Below are 17,963 nucleotides of genomic sequence, written 5' to 3' on the forward strand. Positions count from 1 at the left end.
GGAGGACATCCGGATGGCCATTGATCTGGCGGAGCAGAGCAGCAGCCCCAGCACTGACCTGCTGTCCACCAGCCTGTCTGACAACAGTAAGTCTGCAGCTTTCCCTTCTTTTTGTTCCAAATGTTTGTTTTCCTTCAGTTTTTAATCGATTTAGAGGATCTGACTCATCAATCCCAAATGGCCGCTTCTCTAATCTGGTAACTCCTTCCTGCTGGCTTAACCATCAAAGTATTTCAGGACTGTCTGAGACCCCGTGAGAACCGGAACGCTCCGTCATAAAAAGTCCCACAGGAGGGTTATTTCTGGAAAATGTTTCCACGCAGGATCCGGCGCTCGCGGCGGCTGTTCCCGCCAGCTGAAGTTAATGTGACGGCGGGATTTCAGATGGGTTAGCTTGACCCCCCTGAAATGATTTACTCACATCAATGAGTTCATCAGTCATCTCTTTACCTGCAGTCCACATAGCTGTGCTCTTATGTTTCAGTTCTTTCCCGTTGAAACAACAGGTGGCTGCTTTCAGCACCTCACTGAATTGTTCCAGGTGGTCTTTCATCGTATTTTTTAATGTCACCTGATATATGTAGGTCCACGCCCCAGCTGTCACGCCCCTTTCTCTTCTCCTTTTTCCCCCTTTCTTTATCTTAAATGCCTGTCACGATGTTTAACGACGTCTCCACCTGGTGACCTTTGGTGTGACGTCTCCATTGTCCCTCAGCTAAATCTCCTGCTGTGTACATTTATAACTCAAACCAGGTAAAGAGGATTGGCTTACATGGAACAAAAGGTTACTTTTTCCTCATTTCTTTTGTCCAGACTGTGTTGAAATTGCTTTGATCACCACTTTGGCTCCGCACTTTGTTCCGCATCGAAGATCCGCGGCCGCGTTACGAGGAAAAATGGCAAAAGTGACGATGTTTGTTGGGCTGAATGGTGAAATACAGCAGTGGCAAAGCTAGCTTGGTTAGCTGTACCCAATAACAGACAGACTTAATCTGCTAAAGCCAGATTACAAAAGAGCAAACCAAGTGTGGGATGCTGTCTGCTCACTTGCAGCTCAAGTTAAAATACACAACATTAGCCAGTTTATGCAGTTATTTAGCTAACTGTATTCCGTTGTTCGTGTTTTTGACTTGTCTGACCTTTGTTTGCCTTTATTTGATTGTAATCATCGATCAATCATCTCTGGACAGTTTCTGTGCCCACTGTTTGAACTCTACCCAATGAGAGCGCACTTCCCTCTGCTAACCGCCGTGTTTGAACTGCCCGTTGTCCCGCAGAGCTGTCGGAGGACGGTGGAGCCGAGCTGGAGTCGGAGGAGGAGCTCTGCGGCTCGCGCTCGTCCCTGGAGCGCCAGGGGCACCGCGGTAACACCACCGTGCACGTCTGCTGGCATCGCAACACCAGCGTGTCCATGGTGGACTTTAGTGTCGCTGTGGAGGTACCAGACTGTGTCTCTTTAATCGTCTGGAGGAGGGTCTCTGTGCTGTCTGTCCTGGTCCTTCTCTCCACAGCCAAAGGACAATTGCTTCAATGTCCTTTGTCTTACTTTTCTCATGTCTGTGTTTTTGTCCTTCTCTCTCGCCCGTACCTCCATCCTTACCTCCTCCACCCTTTCTATGTCCTTTCTCTATCATCTCATTGTCCCTTTCCGCCTCTGTCTGTCCACGCTGGCGTTACTAGAGGCCAGTAGTCCGGCCGGTGAGTTGACGAGGCCCCTCAGCAGACTTCAGGGGGCCATGTCTCTCTCGGTGGTTTGCTGGTACAGAACACACAGCTTGTCCTTTAGTGACACCTGCTGGAGTAGAGAGGTACTGCAAAGAATATTGACCCATGCAGCGAAATTCTCCAGAAATTTGACAAGAGAGCAGCATTTTATTGGACTACTGGATGTTTGATATTCTGGAATCTTTGGGAGAAAAGTCCTGCCAAACAAATAATATATAATCTCCATTTATTTTTGGTACGGGAACTGTTAAAGTCCTGGTTTTGCAGTGTACTTCCAGCTAACATGTATTTCTTCCCCGTCTTCCCTCTCTCATTTCTAACACTTGCATTGAAGCGGGGACTTTGCGTCACTTCCTTCAGCCTCCCGTGTCCTTTTTGCATTTCCAGAACCAGCTGTCAGGTAACCTGCTGAGGAAGTTTAAGAACAGCAACGGCTGGCAGAAACTCTGGGTGGTCTTCACCAACTTCAGCCTCTTCTTCTACAAGTCGCACCAGGTGAGACACATACAGTAAAGCGCGGATATGAGATATGTGTGCTGGTCAGAGGTAAAGCCGCGGACTGAAGATGATAATCGAGGCTCTCCTGTCCTTCACAGGACGACTACCCGCTGGCCAGCCTCCCTCTGCTGGGCTACTCCGTCACCGTCCCGTCCGAATCGGAGAACATCCACAAAGACTACGTCTTCAAACTCCACTTTAAATCCCACGTCTACTACTTCAGATCAGAGAGCGAGTACACCTTTGAGAGGTGCGGTGATGGGCGACACGGGTTGGGCTTGAAATGCATTCATATGTGCTTGTGATGTTACGCATTCTGTTGGTGTATCGTCAATAATTAACCATAGTGCCATGTTGTAGTACTGTTAATCCTCCTGCACGCTATTGGCTGTAAATCTGTTGTGCTTTTCGTTGTGCTCGTCTCCAGGTGGATGGAAGTGATCCGCAGCGCCACCTGCTCTGCCAGCCGCTCGTTGCCAAGCACCAGGAAAGACCTTTACTGACAACCCCGCCTCCTTCAGCCGCACAGAGACCCCAGCCTGGATGAAGATCCGGGCTTCAGGCTGCACAAACACCAGAAAAGACTGAGACAAAAGCCGCTCGAATCCACACTAATTAATACCTCTGAATGGTTGATTCACACACATCTCTCAGAGGTCCTCCCACTTCACCCACCCTCTTACTTCTGCACCGCTAGTGTCTAATTAGAGACAAACTGTCTGCGATGGCAGTCGTCCATGATGTAATTCATAATTTACTTTTCTTTTTTTTTACTGCGCCACACTGGCAGCAGAAAGTCTCACAGGCTGTGTTTGTTTTTGACTTTGGGTGTTGTTCGCATGCACAGGTACGGATTAATTAATCACCCCCATGACGTATCCCGTTCACAGCGAGGAGGGTTTTATCTTTGCGATAAGCCTGAATGAAATGCACGGGGTGTACCAGAAGTATTTGGGACACTGAAGCATGAGTTTATGCACCGTATTGTATGAGCGTCACACACATTTACTTGGTAAATATTCCTGTGACATTTGATTTGAGGATGAAAAATGTATATAAAACAAATGAGAAAGCAGGATTTTAAACTATGTGTGGACACCTGTGCGCATGTGAACACACCATGGCCACGAGAGTATTTTTTGTCTGTCTCCAATCAGATGAAAACATCCAACCTTTTCTGTTTTGTAAGGCGACTTTTTGTACAGTCCTTTGATACACTGTGAAATGTTCTTTATCGTTGCTTTCCCTTTAAGTTTCTCTCTTTTGTTCAAAAGGACAAATCCAGACTGCTTCCGACGCCGACAGAGATTTCACTGGTCCATTTGCCAAATACCTTCTCTTCTGTATTCCTCCAGTTTTCTGGATTTTACTATTCTAAATAAAGATGAGAAAAGATTGTGTTCATATGAAAAAAAAAAAGGAAGCGACTCAAAGTGCTGTGTTTTGGTTGGACCTTGTTTTCAAAAGGACAGACAGCTGGGATCATGACACAGGAACAGTCAAATAGAAACAAAAAGCAGCATGTCACCATGGGAAAACTGTAAAACCATACACCAGGATTAACACTTAATTAATGTCAGCCGCTGACAAGTCATACGTCAGATAGACCACAGGTGATGCTCACAGAAATATGTGAACAAACCTGTTTTAGGTGTGGCACTAATACAGCATAACACGCTGTTCCTGAACTGCATTGGGATGCCTTTTCAGTGTGCTAAATGTTGTGGATGGATTTAAAGTGAAAACGGACAAAGAAGCGCAATTAATGCCCTTTTTAAACTACATTCACAATGACACAAATCAAAGATCCGTGAGGAGTTAAACATTTATTATTTTTCTTAAAAATAAGACATATTTCAATGTCACACATGGTGATATCAGCAAACATTGGTTGCAGTTCATTTAGGCTGTGTTTACTTTAAAAAAAAAAAAAAACTTCTGCTCACAAGTGCATTCAAGTGTGATTTTCTCTGATCGATATCCTCCACCTGCATCGCTGATTCCACAAAGAGGCTGATTTGTCGAGGTAGGATCATATTTGCGCTCTTCAGGATCTGCTCTTCTTATACCAGCCATCAGTCTCTTGCCTCTCTGGTCACATACTCAAGCCTGTGATCTCCGTAAGAGTCATAGCTCTCATAGTTGGGCAGCGAGGGCCAGTCTGGCTGGTACGTCGTCGTGCTGTACACAAACGCCTCTGTGATGCTCCCTGCTGATAGCCTCTCCTCTCCCTCTGCCTCCCCCACCCACTCCTTCACCTCCAGCTCCACCAGAGTCCGCTGGTACATGGTGGGAACCCCTTCGAAGGCGTCCAGGAATTTCAGCATCTGGTCGTCCACTTTGTAGATCTCTCCTTGGACTCGGTGGCCCCGGCCGGGGATGCTGAGGAGGAAGGGGACGTTGTACTTGCCGGCGATCACGAGCGGGTATTTCTGGGTGGTGCAGGCTGAGGCGAGGAACTCCGCCTTACCGTTGGCGCTGTCAAACATACGGAAGAAGTTGGGCTGCCCCTTCTTCAGGGTGCCATAGACGAAGACACGAGCCATGAGGATGCAGGGGGACAGAGACACCTGTAAAACAATGCAAAGGAGAGTTGCTATTTGGCTTGTGTTTTTTTCTTATCTTGATTCATCACCCTGCTTTTTTAAAAAACAAGACATTTGATCACATCTAGTTGCTCAAGCAAGAAAACAACTGGCAGATAAAAATGAAAGTAATCATTAACTCTTTGGACTTTGTTATTGTGACATACAACGGCTCACATTACTTCACTGCCAGTTGCAATCTCTGAAAGACACTGTTGTCTTGAAGCGTGGAAAGATCATTTCAACACCAAGAAACACTCGGATCTTTTACTTTGAAATGCACAGTACTGCATTTCAAATAAAAGCATTGAAATATATTCTAAAAGTAAAAGTATGAGTACTTTTACAAAAGCAGAATAGCCCATTTCATAACATCTTAAATACTGTATCAAAAATCAGAATTGTCATTTTAACGCTCCAGCTCGTGAAGGTGCAGCCGGTTCTGACAAACGTATATACTTCCGGGTCGCTTAACCTATAGCATATACATTCTAACTCATGTGTTGATCATGCGTTACTTAAACATTAGGTACAGTGTTTGAGTAAATGTATTTAGTTAATTTGAACCTGTGCTGATAGCTTCAGGCATCTTTACAATAACCCTCCAGTCAGTCTGAACATTACTGCGCAGTATTTTGACCTATATTAGACGGTAACAGACGTAAAAAACCCTTAAAAAAAAAAAAAAAAAAAAAAAAAATCCGTTTGAGGCGCTCACGTGACCTATTTTCCCACAGATTAAAACAGGTCTTCCTCCATGGAGAATTTCACCTCAATAATGAGAGTAACAGAGCACAGTCTTACCGGGACTGTAATGGAGATGAAGTCCTCTGGACACTGGACGGACTCGGTACCGGTGAGACGGTTCCGCTCCGCCCGTCACAACTATTCAAAGCGACACGTGCACTGCGCATGCGCAGTAAAGACTCAGCGCATCCGTTAGAAAACGAAAGATGGCGCTAAAGCGACGAAGAAGAGCCAGGCGGCTGACTTTTTTTTTTAAACGTGACGTCATTTATTTATTTATCGTGCACACCATTGGTCAATGACTTAAATGCCGATTGCGGAAGTGATGAAAAGGACAACTGCTGTTGTTATATATTTATTATGATGGTTTCGGTTATTTCATTTTATTTTGGACTTTTTTTTAAGTATTGTAATATTTGAAGTGATGTTTACATTTTGAGCTGCATTTTGTGAATGAAAGGTGCTATATTATTAAGTGTTATATATATTATCATTATTATTATTATTGTATATTGTATTGTTATATATTGCACATTCTATATTCCTCTTCTTTCCTGTTATATTTTAATAGCGATTATTGTAATAGTGTAGAAACAGCACTAAACTCTGTTTTTTTACTCTCAATATTAGAAATTAAACAAAACATATCCAAGACAAACTGGAATTCAGATGGAGCACACAGAGTTGTAAGTGTTCACCAAACCTGTAATAAAACAACAACAACAAAAAAACATTTATTATTCTGAAAACAAAATAACCTCTCTATATTCTCAACACACAATTTGTATAATGACTCCTAGAGATACTTCCACTGCTAATTACTGAGGCCTGGTTTTGTAAAGAGAGCTGTAAAACAAAGGGAAAAAAACAAACCAATATTCAATGCCTAATCATCTATAATAAAAGAGAGATTTGCACCCTCGGCTTCATTAAAAAACATTTACATTTTAACATAACAGACATATAACAAGGTTAAGCAACACTAATATTGTCATACCAGAGGACAACATTAAAAAGAATTACAATGAAAGCTTTCAACTTGATGAGTTCAGCTTTAATACTTGGGCAAATTGCAGCCAGAAGGACAACAGCCTCATTAATGTCCATATAGCCACTTTCAGTTAGCGCACTGGATCCCAGTAAACAAATAAAGATTATTACTGTGGCATTATGAGCACAGCAGATAGATCTCATAAAAATCGAGTGGAAGTTGTCTCAAGAGGAGATAATGTTTCCTCTGACAGACTCTGTTAAAGACACACATCCTCCATCCCGCCTCACTCCTCTGACTGCACGCTCACCTGTGTACGCTTGTTGAGATGAACTGGGACAATAACTCAGCTCAGGAATTAAAGGGCATCCATCTTTGCCTTAACAGACACTTGACATTCAGTCTAATGGGGAAAAAACAGCCTGTAGACTCTGTGCAGGAAAGCTGCAAATGTGTAATATACTTTCACTCTGGTGGAAAGAAGGAGAATCACTGGTTCTAGTGAAGCAATAAAAAAGGATCTGTCTTTATAAAAACAGCTTCAGTGGTTGACTTTGCTGTGCTTTAGTGGTATAAAACAACTGCAAATACAGTAATATCCCAAAGGTAGTTAGAAATAAAGAAAAATTAGACCAATATTAGGTAAAAATTCACTTACATAGAATCTCACTTGTTTCTTGATGCTTACAGAGTTATAAAACAGTAGAGTATTATTTTGCCAATGTTGTCTTTTTTAACTTTCCACATCCATAATTTCAGTAATTTCTCTTTTTGTCATCCTTTTTAATAGAAAGTAGAAGTCCTGCCATCTTCGATTAGGCTATCTGATGAGGATGGCAAATAACAACATGAGCAACTGTGGGCATATGTGCTGGTAATCTTTATTCCACCGCTTCTTTGTTTTTGTTTTTATGTTCGTGGACATGCAGTATGGCAGCCTATTCATCAGCTGACTCTTGCTTCCTCATAATAGGGCTGAAAAGGTGATATGAAACACAAGAAGTACCTCTGTACCCTCCTCTTTCTCTTCATCCAGTTGCATTATGGTCAATTGTTTTGTATGAATCAGAATCAGAAGTATGCACATGTTCTGGCATATTGGATTTTAGCTTTGTTTTTAAATGTATGCATATGTATAGCATATAATATTTTCATGTTTTGTGTATTTAATGTTTAAATATGTTCAAGCTGAAGTTGCTTTTCCAAATGATATCTACTAAAAAAAAAAAAAAAACAACAAACAAACAAACAAACAAACAAAAGATATTAATTGTGCCTTAGAACAATAAATTCATGAATAAAATGTTAAATAAGCACTGCAAAAGCCCAATTTACATGTCTACAGTAAGGATTTGTTGTACAAATTATTTCTACTTTTAGTTGTATTAATTGCAGGAAATTAAAAAGTCAATAATGACTGAGTGCAACTGTAATGTATTTAATTGTCCACAGGAGGCGCTCTCTCAACAAACTCCGGAAGTGAGTCCGGAACGACGCTGATGCGTTTGGTCCGGAGGATGACGTAAGCACGTCTGCAACCTAGCAGCAGAAGGGACGGCGTAAACAAAGCAGAGGAGCTACAAATGAGCTAACGCTAAGTAGCTAATGTTCCGTGAGCAAAGTACTTCGCTGCATTCGGCTGTATATGAAAACCTGTTTTCAGTTCATGGGTGAGCGAAGCTTTTATTTGCGTGGTTACAGTATCGGTCATGTGCCGAGGCCGAAACTAAACGACTTAACAAGTTACCGTTATCGCTAGCTGCATTAGCTTCAGCTAACCTTAGGTAACGGGACACAGATTTTGGATTTCAGACAATTGATGTTATCTCAAATAACGTTTATCGATAACACGCGGCCGCTTTATTCATCAACGCTGGTTACGCTGCCCATTTTAGGGGCTGGTAACGTTGAAGCTGTCATGAGTTAGCTCGCCATGTAGCCACTTCAGGTGAAGAGTCCGTTAGCTGTTGAATCGGGGTTGGATCGCGGTGCGAGGCTTCTGGCTAGATGACCCCTTGATTGCAGTCATCTGGACTCGGACTGCGATGTTTAGCCTGATGGCGAATTGCTGCAACTGGCTGAAACGCTGGCGAGAGCCTGCAAGGTAAGTTAAATGACAAAATGATTCATCCCTCTGCTCTAATTATTCAGCCCAAATCAGTTTGTTTCAGTACTTTGGTAGAATGAGTCTCCATCTGACCGAAATCTAGTTTGGAGGCACGACTGATTTGATGTTTTCTGTCTCTTTTTTGCACTGGGTCGAAGCAGTTCACTGTAGTCCACTTTTTTTTTCTTTACACAAAATGTTACAGTTGCTAGAACCCCTGGCAGATCAAACAGATCTCAGTTCAGTGGATTTTGACCTAAAAGTCATTTTGTCTTTTAATGCCAAGATGCATGAAATACTGCCTGTGTTTGATTAGAATCTGATGTGAATGATGTGCTTGACGGCAGAACCGGGCCAACAAATATTATTAGTGCTGAAATGAGTCTGAGATTAATCGTTGAGTTGATTGACAGAAAGATAAGCGATTTTGAGAATCAAATTAGTGTCTGATTGAGTCATTCATCAAGGAAAAAAAGGCCAAATGTTCTCTGGTTCCTGCCTCTCCGCCATTGGATTTGTTGCATTTGTGTCCTGTAATTATCAATCAAATATCTTCTGTCATTGGAAGACGCTTTATCGGGTTTCTGGAAATTGTGATGAGCCTCTCTCTCTCTCTCTCTCTCTCTCTCTCTCTCTCTCTCTCTCTCTCTCTCTCTCTCTCTTGCTTTGCCTCTTATTGGGCATTTTACTGAGCAAACAATCAATTCATCAAGAATATGCTCAATTGATCGCATTAGAACTTCATTTCAGCCATTCATCTTGGATTAGAAATGATACAGCATCCCTGTTCTCTTCCTGTATTGAACGTGCCTTAAGCCTGCAGTCATTTTTCTCAGGATCATGTACACAGAGCATGTAAAACACTTTGAGTGTGAAGCAGCAGGACCAGCAAAATGTAATGATGAGTGCTTAACCCACGTGGTACCTGTGAGGCATCTGATCCTTTGGACTTAGTCTGAAATCCTCACCTAATCCCGCAGCCAGGTCTGTTCAGTGGGTCTCTTCCCTTTGGCCTGTTGTTGTGAGGGGTGATGGGTTAGCGCACACAGGGGCAGACGCTGTTTTGCCTTCTTGGAGGTGGCTTCCCCGATGAAGGCCAGTTGGCTCCAGAGGACGGTTAGATGGATCGTGCGGTTGATGTCGTTTCGGCGCAAGTGTCAAAGTTAAGTACGCATCCAGGAGACGGAGAGTGTTGATCTGGACGATTTAGCTCTTTTTTCTGTCCTTGTAGTTTGTCTTCTTTGCACAGTGTGTTCACTCGGTGTTCACTTTGTTCTAGGTTTTGTATTTTTTCAGTGCCAGGAGCCGTCATGGCGGTTGTGTTTAGAGCATAAGCGTCCACTGAAAGGCTTTTCAAGTGCTGCATTTCTCGCTCTTTCTTTAACTCTGAAGGGTTCATTCAAGTGGCTCCGGTATTTTTGTCACAGCTATTATGTGTTCAACTTTAAACTGTGTATGTTTTGCACAGGTTAGTTGATGCTAAATGATGCTAAACTACGGTCTTGACTTGCTTTCTGAAAAGTTTGTGACACACTGTGCTATTGACCACCTGTTATCCTCGCAGCTTCCTACCAAGGTGCGTGCGTGCCACACGCTTGCAGGGATGACAGAGAGCGTGTGTCTTCTGTTTTCCTGTGTTGCTTTAAGGGATACACCGTGTTTTTTAATCGTGCATGTTGTCTAGTAGCATTGCAACATGCACTCAGTCAAATGTTTCTTGGAGAACACAGAAAATTCAACAGTTTGCCCAAAATTCTGAGAATGACCATCAATGATAATGTTGCCTCGAGCAAACACACTGTGTCTTTGTCTTGTTTTATCTGTGTTCGCTGGCCCACGTAGCTGTTGCTGACTCACTCTGTCCACTGCGCAGATCTCCAATTGTGTCGGTCATTCAGATTATTAATTGGCTTATCTGTGCCCCCAAATGCGTCATGAGAGCTAATGCCAGCTAATGTCGCTCATGTGGTGCGCGGGGCACCATAGACGGCATCAGATGGTGGTTCTGGATCTGGACCTGATAGTGATGTCACATGCACTGTGTATTCATTGTTTCCCCTTCTTACCCAACAGGAAAGTGACTCTGGTTATGGTGGGGCTGGATAATGCCGGGAAGACAGCCACGGTGCGAGGAATCCAAGGAGGTTAGGGCTGTTTGTTATACATGTTAAGAATGAATCTTCAGCATTTTGCACATTTTTCTTGTTTGAAAACAATTTTTGTAAATAATAGAAAAGCTGAGCTTGTAAGTCGTGTTCTCCGGTTTGTGTACTCTGAATAAAGTGCCTCATTTGCTCCTCTGTTTGACATTTATTATCATTTATATTTTACACCCAAACTGCTTGATAGTTGCGCCTCGCCGCTTTTATATTTTATCACTGCCGCTGCATTTTTTAAAAAACGGAGCTGCCTCCGCTTACACGGTTTCTTTTACTTCTTTCTTCCCAGACAACCCGCAGGATGTGGCTCCCACTGTCGGCTTTTCCAAGGTTGACCTGAAGCAGGGCAAGTTCGAGGTGACCATCTTTGACCTGGGTGGCGGGAAGAGAATCCGGGGCATCTGGAAGAACTACTACTCAGAGTCGCACGGCGTGGTGTTTGTGGTGGACTCCAGCGACGTCCAGAGGATCCAGGAGACGCGGGAGACCATGGCCGAGGTCCTCCAGCACCCGCGCATCGCAGGGAAACCTGTACTAGTGTGCGTGCAATCATCCAAGGAAATGTGGCTTGACAGAGGCTTAAAAAGATGTATATTCAAAATGTGGGGAAACTTGTGCAGCGACTAGAAAAAAGGACTTGTGAAAGCAAAGAAGGTAAAACATGAGGAGATAATGGAGACGGTCTCAAAGTTTGAGCTCTTGGTCCAATTTGTTGATAAATACATGCACTGCAGATTGATTCCTGCAGGTATCTGCTTAATCAGTAATCAGGGCACAGGTTGAGGCAAAGGGAGTTTAATGCATTTTTCCAGGTATGCAGAGTATTCTAATCAATAATCCACAATCAGGGCAGACACACATTTCCATAAGATTTCCATACAATTTCCAGACGCTGTAACTCAGCACCTTGCAAAGAGCGTGTTTGATAACTGCCTGCTTTACTTTTCTTTTCAAAGAAAAGCTGGTTGTCGTGGGAGCTCGCCTGCTCGAGTCACATCTCTTTATTCCTCTCCGCTTTCAGGCTCGCCAACAAACAAGACCAGGAGGGAGCGCTGGCTGAAGCGGACATCATCGAGAACCTGTCGTTAGAGAAGCTCGTCAACGAGAACAAGTGTCTGTGTCAGATCGTGAGTGTTTTTGCACCTGTTGTGGAGCAGCAGTTGGATGACATGAAGGGCCTTTGGTTTAACTGTAGTTTGACCATATATGGACAAAAGGCTCAGGCTTGCTCGTTCTCCTTCTTTAGCATAGCGCAGCTAATGATAGCATGTGGTCTGGTGGCAGTTAGTGCTGGCAACGTCTTATCTCTCGATATGTGTTCCTAACCCAGGAGCCATGCTCTGCCGTTCTGGGTTATGGCAAAAAGGTGGACAAGTCCATCAAGAAGGGCCTGAAGTGGCTCCTCAACAACATCGCCAAAGACTACGAGGCCATCACCGAGCGCGTGCAGAAGGACACGGCCGAGCAGCGCGCCCAGGAGGAGCAGGACAAGAAGGAGAGGGCGGAAAGGGTGCGGCGGATACGAGAGGAGAGGTGAGGACAGCACGGGGGCCATAAGAAATACTAATGCATCTGTGGATTTACAAATAAGCTTACGGTGCAACAATCAAACCTGTTTATCCGCCGCTCTAATAGAGCCAACCGAATATAGACACGTCAGAGACAGGTAAGGGAAGAAAAGTGTGTTGGGAAAGATAATGGACAGAGAAGAAGGCCAGAGTGGAACGCTAAATGAAGCAAGAGACTCGTGGAAATGTCAAAATGCCAAAGATGGGGAAAATGTGCGATCCCCCCGTCTGTGCAATACATTCAAAATATTAATTCAACCTTGCCCATGTGCGCTGAAGTGCAATAAAAAAGACATAAAATCTTATTAGAAAAGAGCACACTTCCATTGAATGGTGGAAAAAAAAAAAGATTTGTACAAACGCATACTGTAATTAAAGCTGACCTCAGATCGGTTTGTCGAAATGTAGCCGAGGAGGCATGTGTGATCATGTCGAAAGGTTAACGTCTTGTTCTGTCTACAGAGAGCGGCAGGAGCGGGAAGAGGCAGAGCGCGAGGGCAGGAACATCCAGGAAGAGGAGCCTGATGACGAAAACATGCCCAGCCCCTTCCAGCCAATCAGCAGTGTGATCTCTGAGGTGTGTGTGTGTGTGTGTGTGTGTGTGTGATCGTTTGTTCGAGGCTTCTGGTCAGAGCTAAGGAAAGACGGTTTTGGCTCTGTGTCCTTTTCAGAGCGAGGACAGAGAAAAGGAGAGGAAGAGGCAAAGAGAGCTGCAGGAGGCCCGGACCAACAGCCCCAAGACGGATCCAGAGGAAGAGGAGGACGAGGATGACGAAGAGCCAGACGACGCAAGGCAAACGCCGGAAAACGGCAGTTCAGGTGAGCGACAGATCCACCTCAGGCCTCAGCGTTTGTGGTTCAGTTTGTGCAGTTTTCTGCTGGTAAAAGCTGTTAAAGTGCGCCCGCTTGATTGGATAAAACCCCACGATTTCAATCACTCGGTAAATAAAACGTGCTTTCTGCCAAGATCTATTTACTTAGAAGTTATGTAAAAATGATGATCTGTGTAGATGTGAGGGCAGGGGGCACCTTTTGAAGAGCCTCCCCTCACAGCTTGTGGTTCGGCTTTGCACCATATGGGGGGGGGGGGGGGGGGGGAGTCAGAGCTTGCAGATAAATAGAAAGCACGATATTAAATCTGTTTTCACTTTGAAAGCGAGTGATTAAACAAACGCCTGGGGACTGCCACAGATATTTGTTTGAGATATCCCAAAATTGAAAAAAAAAAAAGATGCAGTCAAACTAAGCATCTGTCTGAGTAATGAATATCTGATAGATAAAGATAATTACACATTAAGAAGATGATTATGTGACAAATTAAATAAGATGGCAGTGGGCAACGCTTGGAAACGGCTCGCATCTCGAGATCAGATGTTCCGGTTTGAACATCTGGAGTCTTTGCTCAGTCCGGGGGTGTCACGGGCCTTCTCAAGCGTCTCTGTGCTTGTTCCAGCCGCGGCGGGCGAGCAGGACAGAAAGAAGACGAGGAAGCTGCAGCTGAAGAGGAAGCACAGGGTGGACCCGCTGAGGACGGAGGACGGGCCGGCAGAGAGCCCCACCCCTCCACCTCCTCCAGGTCAGTCTGAGCTGTCGTGACTTTTTTTCCACAGCTGTGGTCATGGAATCTCATGGAAAGTTTGGAATACGCTTAAAATCCGAATAGACTCCCTGAAAAATACTTGATTGTCAACACGATATAGTGTCTCATCTCCACAGTAAACCTTACATTTATTCCTGTTTTTGCTGTTGCACTTATGTAACAATGTAGATGTGACGATAAAGGCTTTGAGAGTTTGGGAATTTGTGGTTTAGGCACCTTGAAAAGTGCTTGAATTTTACTCAACAGACCTACCTTCAAATATCGTGTGAGTTTAACTCTTCAAGGATCACCTTCAGTCGCGTCACAGCTGTGTTAACCCAACATTTCCTGCTCCTCCACATTTGTGTTGACCAGTGTTTCTTTATTTATTTTTTGTAGTGGGATGGGCCACACCCAAAGTTTCTAGGCTGCCAAAACTAGAGCCACTCGGGGACTCGAGACACTCTGGTAAAGACGCCCGTGAAGTCCGGCTCCTCTTCATCCCTCACGACTAACCATTATTTGATTCCATGCATTCATTGCTTTCATTTAACAGCTTTCACTCTCTCACTATCTGTCATGGCGCTGAATCAGTGTCTCCTCCATGTGTTTTTCTGCACATAGAGCCAGCACATTTCAGGCATTTTTTGTTGCTATATCCTCATTTATTGTAAATAGCAGCTGTTAGTTCTTCAAAGGAGGAAGTCGGGTGGGTTTGCTTCGCGGCGGGAGCGGTAAATGTGTCAGTGTGGCGTTGCAGAGGAAACACTGAACTCTGTCTGCCTTAAGATGTGTGTTGACTGTTAATTAGTTTCCCACATCACCGTCTTTCTCTGCTCCTGCATCTCACCAGGCGTATGTTCAAGTGTGTGTGTTTGTGTGTGTGCGGATCCTTCATGGTGGCAGACATCTTAATCAACTGTGAGGCTTGTCTGTGTATTCATCCCGTCCACCTCTGTGCAGCCATGGCGGCCGCCTTGCTCTTTTCACTTGTGTTCTTTCTCGATAGAGCTAATCGCCAGTGTTTGCATTTCAGGTCTCGATGGATGTAGTTTACTAACGCGGTTTTCTTCCCCCATATCCCCTCCGCAGAATTTTACAAGAAGCCTCTCCCGCCTGTCGCGAACAGGCCGCGGCCGAACGGCGACGCTCATGACGTCATTTTTTAACCTCCCCTTACTGATCGAGGCCCTGCAGTCACGGCTCTCCCCTTTTTTGCTTTCTGTCTCAAGCGAGCGGTGTGTAGCCCCCACCCCAACCCCCCCCAAACACAGAGACACTGCAGATGGAGTGGCGGCCGGTGAGCGCGCGAGTGCTACTGGACGCTGAACGCGACAGCGGCGTGGGAACCGAAGCCCCGCTCAGAGGCCGTGATGCGGTTTTCACAAAGCGACACAGCTCAGCGTGAAATCTTGAACCTGCCTGAACTGCTTTGATGCCAGGCGCTGAACTCTTTCCACACCTGTAGACTGAATTTTTTTTATTGTTAATATCAGTGTTCGACTGGATGGACCCCACATGTCCACCTCAAATGCTTTCAATTGACACAGAATGTAAATATGTCTGTCATAACCTTATATGTGACTGAATAATGGATTTGTATACACGCCGCCATTAAGAATGACCGTATTTTATTTGTTTATTTTTGCACCGTGGGTTTTGTAGTGTAAAAAAATATGATGGTCTTAAGTGGCTTCCCGCAGTGGAGCGCTTTAAATTCTGAATTGAGAAACATTCCCCTTCTTACACCAGCGACACGAGGCACAGCTCGTGAGCAGAGGTCAAGGGAATTGTGGTTAAACGGGTGAATTGTGAGTGTCGTTCGCTGCGCTACGCTGTACCGCACATGGAAAGGTGTTACACTACAGGACTGTTGATTGGTCAGTTTTAGTAATGAATGTCTTGACATTTCTCTGTAAAAGTTTCGATTGCCATGAAAAGAAAAACATCTGTAATCGGGAACTCTTGTCCCTCGCCAGCAGCATCATAAAGGATCTTTTTATTTATTGTTAAAAATGTAAACATATGGAAATATATTTGTCTACAGGGCTTCAGATTTTTTACACATTCTGCTGTTTACACTGTGTATCTGTTTTTAAAGTGGTATTTCTCTTGAGGCAGGCGTCAGCCTCAGACTTGCTGCCTCCCAGGTGGCCCTGAGGTGGGAGCCAGCACTGTTGTTGTTCCAGCTTGTTCTCTCTCTGTCTTCTGCGCCCATTCTCGCTAAAATTGCATCTCAAAAAGCACAAATCTGTGAAAAAAAAACAACAAAACTTGGAACGCTCCATTGCCCCAGTTAAGTTTCTGTTTGTTGGAAGAGTTTGCAGCAGGACGATGAGGGAGGAGGAACACTACACCAACACCTGGAACAGCCATTATTGGGTCAGAACACATGAGAGTGTGTGTAGCAAAAGTACGCACATGGAATATCACTATGAAACTACAAGTATAGTATAGTGTTTTTCAAATCTATAGTACAACACTCACTCTTCTCTCAATGAGCTTCATGTTGGAAAACAATATTTTTTCTACCCAGTTTGAATTTTATAACAGCGCAATTAAAGATGTTTTAAATATATTCTCGAGTGTCTGTTTGTTTTCTGGCAATTTTGTAGTCAGGTTGTCTCATATGAGGACTACAGTTATGGCTATGACTTAAAACTTAGTGTGCAGGACTCCCTGCACTTTGTGAAAAGCTTTGTGAGACAAAGATGTAGAGGGGGACTTTGATGGAAAAATCCATGAAATATTTATAATATTTTTTTTTTTAATCAATAATAGCCGAAAGATTCACAATTAACATTGCAGCTGTGACTGTTTCAAAAGCCTTTTTTTTTTTTTTTTACATTACGTTTTAGCGTTCACAAAGCCCCGCCTCCGGAGCTGCGCTTGTCTAATCACAGCTTAGCAACGCGACATGCCTGTCAAGTTCGACAGGAAGTTGAAATATGGTGTCAGTCACCTGGACGGACGTTAAAAACATCAGCATAAATGTAAGGCGTGGATTGAATGGTGTGTATATCTCTTTTAATTCGAGAAGCTAATGTTAGCATACGGTTAAATAGCTTGCTGTGTGCACAGGAGCCACAAAGAAACGGTTGCTAGCCAGAACACCCATGAGGGACCCATTGTTTGAAACATGGCCGCCAATTTTAACCGGCTAATTTGAGGCTGCTGGCAGTGTAGAGTGTAAGAGGGAGCAACAGTATGAACAAAGTGGTTGATTTTTAGGTCATTTGTTATTTACAATAGCCACAATTTAGTGTTCAGTTAGGTACTTTGGCTAAAAGGTAAAAACAATTAAGATAAAGACACCTGCACACTAAATTGCTTGCATGAGTTGCCACATGTTCAAAATGCTAATTAGCCATCAAAGACAAATGCTGAGGGAGTATTTCTCTTTTGAGATGTTTTCTGTCACACTATGTGTCTCCAAAGGGAGCAGAAACTGTCTCAGTACTTCTACGCCTCATTGAGCTGACACTGTGCCTTGCCTCTGCCCAGATATCACTAACACTGACGTGTTTTTGGTCAGATTTTGTTGCCTTCTCCAGCAACACGACCTAAAGTCTGATGCCCAAGTCAGCCTGAAGTTTCTGTGGATGCACCTCCAACTCTGACAGGTGAGATCAACTGCTCAGGAAACTGTTCAAAATATGTTATTATCTGAAAAATCATGGCTGACATTTTGCAGCTTTTTCACCATTTTGCTGCTATTTGGCTGGTAAAACTACTCCACAGGGCACAATAGATATAATCAGCTGCGAATGTAATGGTTCTTAGCACGCTGAGATAATCTGAATAAAAAGAAAACACTGGTTGTATTGAGAATTTCGCTGTCGTTGCAGCTGTTTCTAGTGCAGCGTTGGGGCTGTTAATATTGATACTTGGGGACGTGTTGAGCAATCAGCCGGCACAATCTGGGCTTTCATTGGCGACGGTGACAGACAAGCTGAAGCGAGACGTTTTGAACGAGCAGCTTCAGCTCATCTGAGGGAACAAAA

General features: G+C 44.0%; 3 protein-coding genes across 10 annotated transcripts in view; 2 read left to right on the forward strand and 1 right to left on the reverse strand.

Annotated features, from left to right (window-relative positions):
- Positions 1–3,213, forward strand: part of LOC139351986 (FERM, ARHGEF and pleckstrin domain-containing protein 1-like) — a 49,879-nt gene extending 46,666 nt beyond the window's left edge. For all 3 annotated transcript variants that reach the window (XM_070993969.1, XM_070993971.1, XM_070993970.1), the window contains exons 24-28: positions 1–86; positions 1,278–1,438; positions 2,113–2,220; positions 2,322–2,473; positions 2,651–3,213. The exon at positions 1–86 is cut by the window's left edge and continues 27 nt beyond it. In XM_070993969.1, coding sequence (XP_070850070.1) covers positions 1–86; positions 1,278–1,438; positions 2,113–2,220; positions 2,322–2,473; positions 2,651–2,726 — 583 coding nt within the window. In that variant the 3' untranslated portion in view covers positions 2,727–3,213. The remainder of the gene's footprint in view (positions 87–1,277; positions 1,439–2,112; positions 2,221–2,321; positions 2,474–2,650) is intronic.
- LOC139351987 (gamma-glutamylaminecyclotransferase B-like) lies at positions 2,996–5,704 on the reverse strand. Its single transcript, XM_070993972.1, has 2 exons — positions 5,613–5,704; positions 2,996–4,793 (listed from the first exon to the last, which is right to left on the reverse strand). The coding sequence occupies exon 2, from the start codon at positions 4,767–4,769 to the stop codon at positions 4,299–4,301; it is 471 nt and encodes a 156-aa protein (XP_070850073.1). The 5' UTR covers positions 4,770–4,793; positions 5,613–5,704; the 3' UTR covers positions 2,996–4,298.
- A 2,366-nt stretch (positions 5,705–8,070) lies between these two features.
- On the forward strand, positions 8,071–16,537 carry arl13b (ADP-ribosylation factor-like 13b). Of its 6 annotated transcripts, none has more exons than XM_070957902.1 (10): positions 8,071–8,650; positions 10,727–10,797; positions 11,102–11,351; positions 11,834–11,939; positions 12,143–12,345; positions 12,843–12,957; positions 13,052–13,199; positions 13,834–13,956; positions 14,359–14,427; positions 15,052–16,537. In XM_070957902.1, the coding sequence occupies exons 1-10, from the start codon at positions 8,592–8,594 to the stop codon at positions 15,126–15,128; spliced, it is 1,221 nt and encodes a 406-aa protein (XP_070814003.1). In that variant the 5' UTR covers positions 8,071–8,591; the 3' UTR covers positions 15,129–16,537. The 6 variants fall into 6 exon arrangements, with proteins under 6 accessions (XP_070814003.1, XP_070814007.1, XP_070814002.1 ...); XM_070957901.1 differs by lacking the exon at positions 8,071–8,650 and adding an exon at positions 9,636–9,814 and having other exon boundaries at positions 10,725–10,797; XM_070957906.1 differs by lacking the exon at positions 14,359–14,427.
- The last annotated feature ends 1,426 nt before the right edge of the window (positions 16,538–17,963 follow it).

The sequence above is a fragment of the Chaetodon trifascialis genome, chromosome 24 (genome assembly GCF_039877785.1).
Source record: "Chaetodon trifascialis isolate fChaTrf1 chromosome 24, fChaTrf1.hap1, whole genome shotgun sequence".
Lineage (NCBI taxonomy): Eukaryota > Metazoa > Chordata > Actinopteri > Chaetodontiformes > Chaetodontidae > Chaetodon > Chaetodon trifascialis.

Coding starts and splice junctions, on each gene's coding strand:
- LOC139351987 (XM_070993972.1), bottom strand. CDS start 4,769: ATGGCTCGTGTCTTCGTCTATGGCACCCTGAAGAAGGGGCAGCCCAAC.
- arl13b (XM_070957901.1), top strand. CDS start 9,743: ATGAAGGCCAGTTGGCTCCAGAGGACGGTTAGATGGATCGTGCGGTTG. Junction 10,798..11,101: donor GGTGCGAGGAATCCAAGGAG/GTTAGGGCTGTT, acceptor CTTTCTTCCCAG/ACAACCCGCAGGATGTGGCT. Junction 13,200..13,833: donor GCCGGAAAACGGCAGTTCAG/GTGAGCGACAGA, acceptor TGCTTGTTCCAG/CCGCGGCGGGCGAGCAGGAC.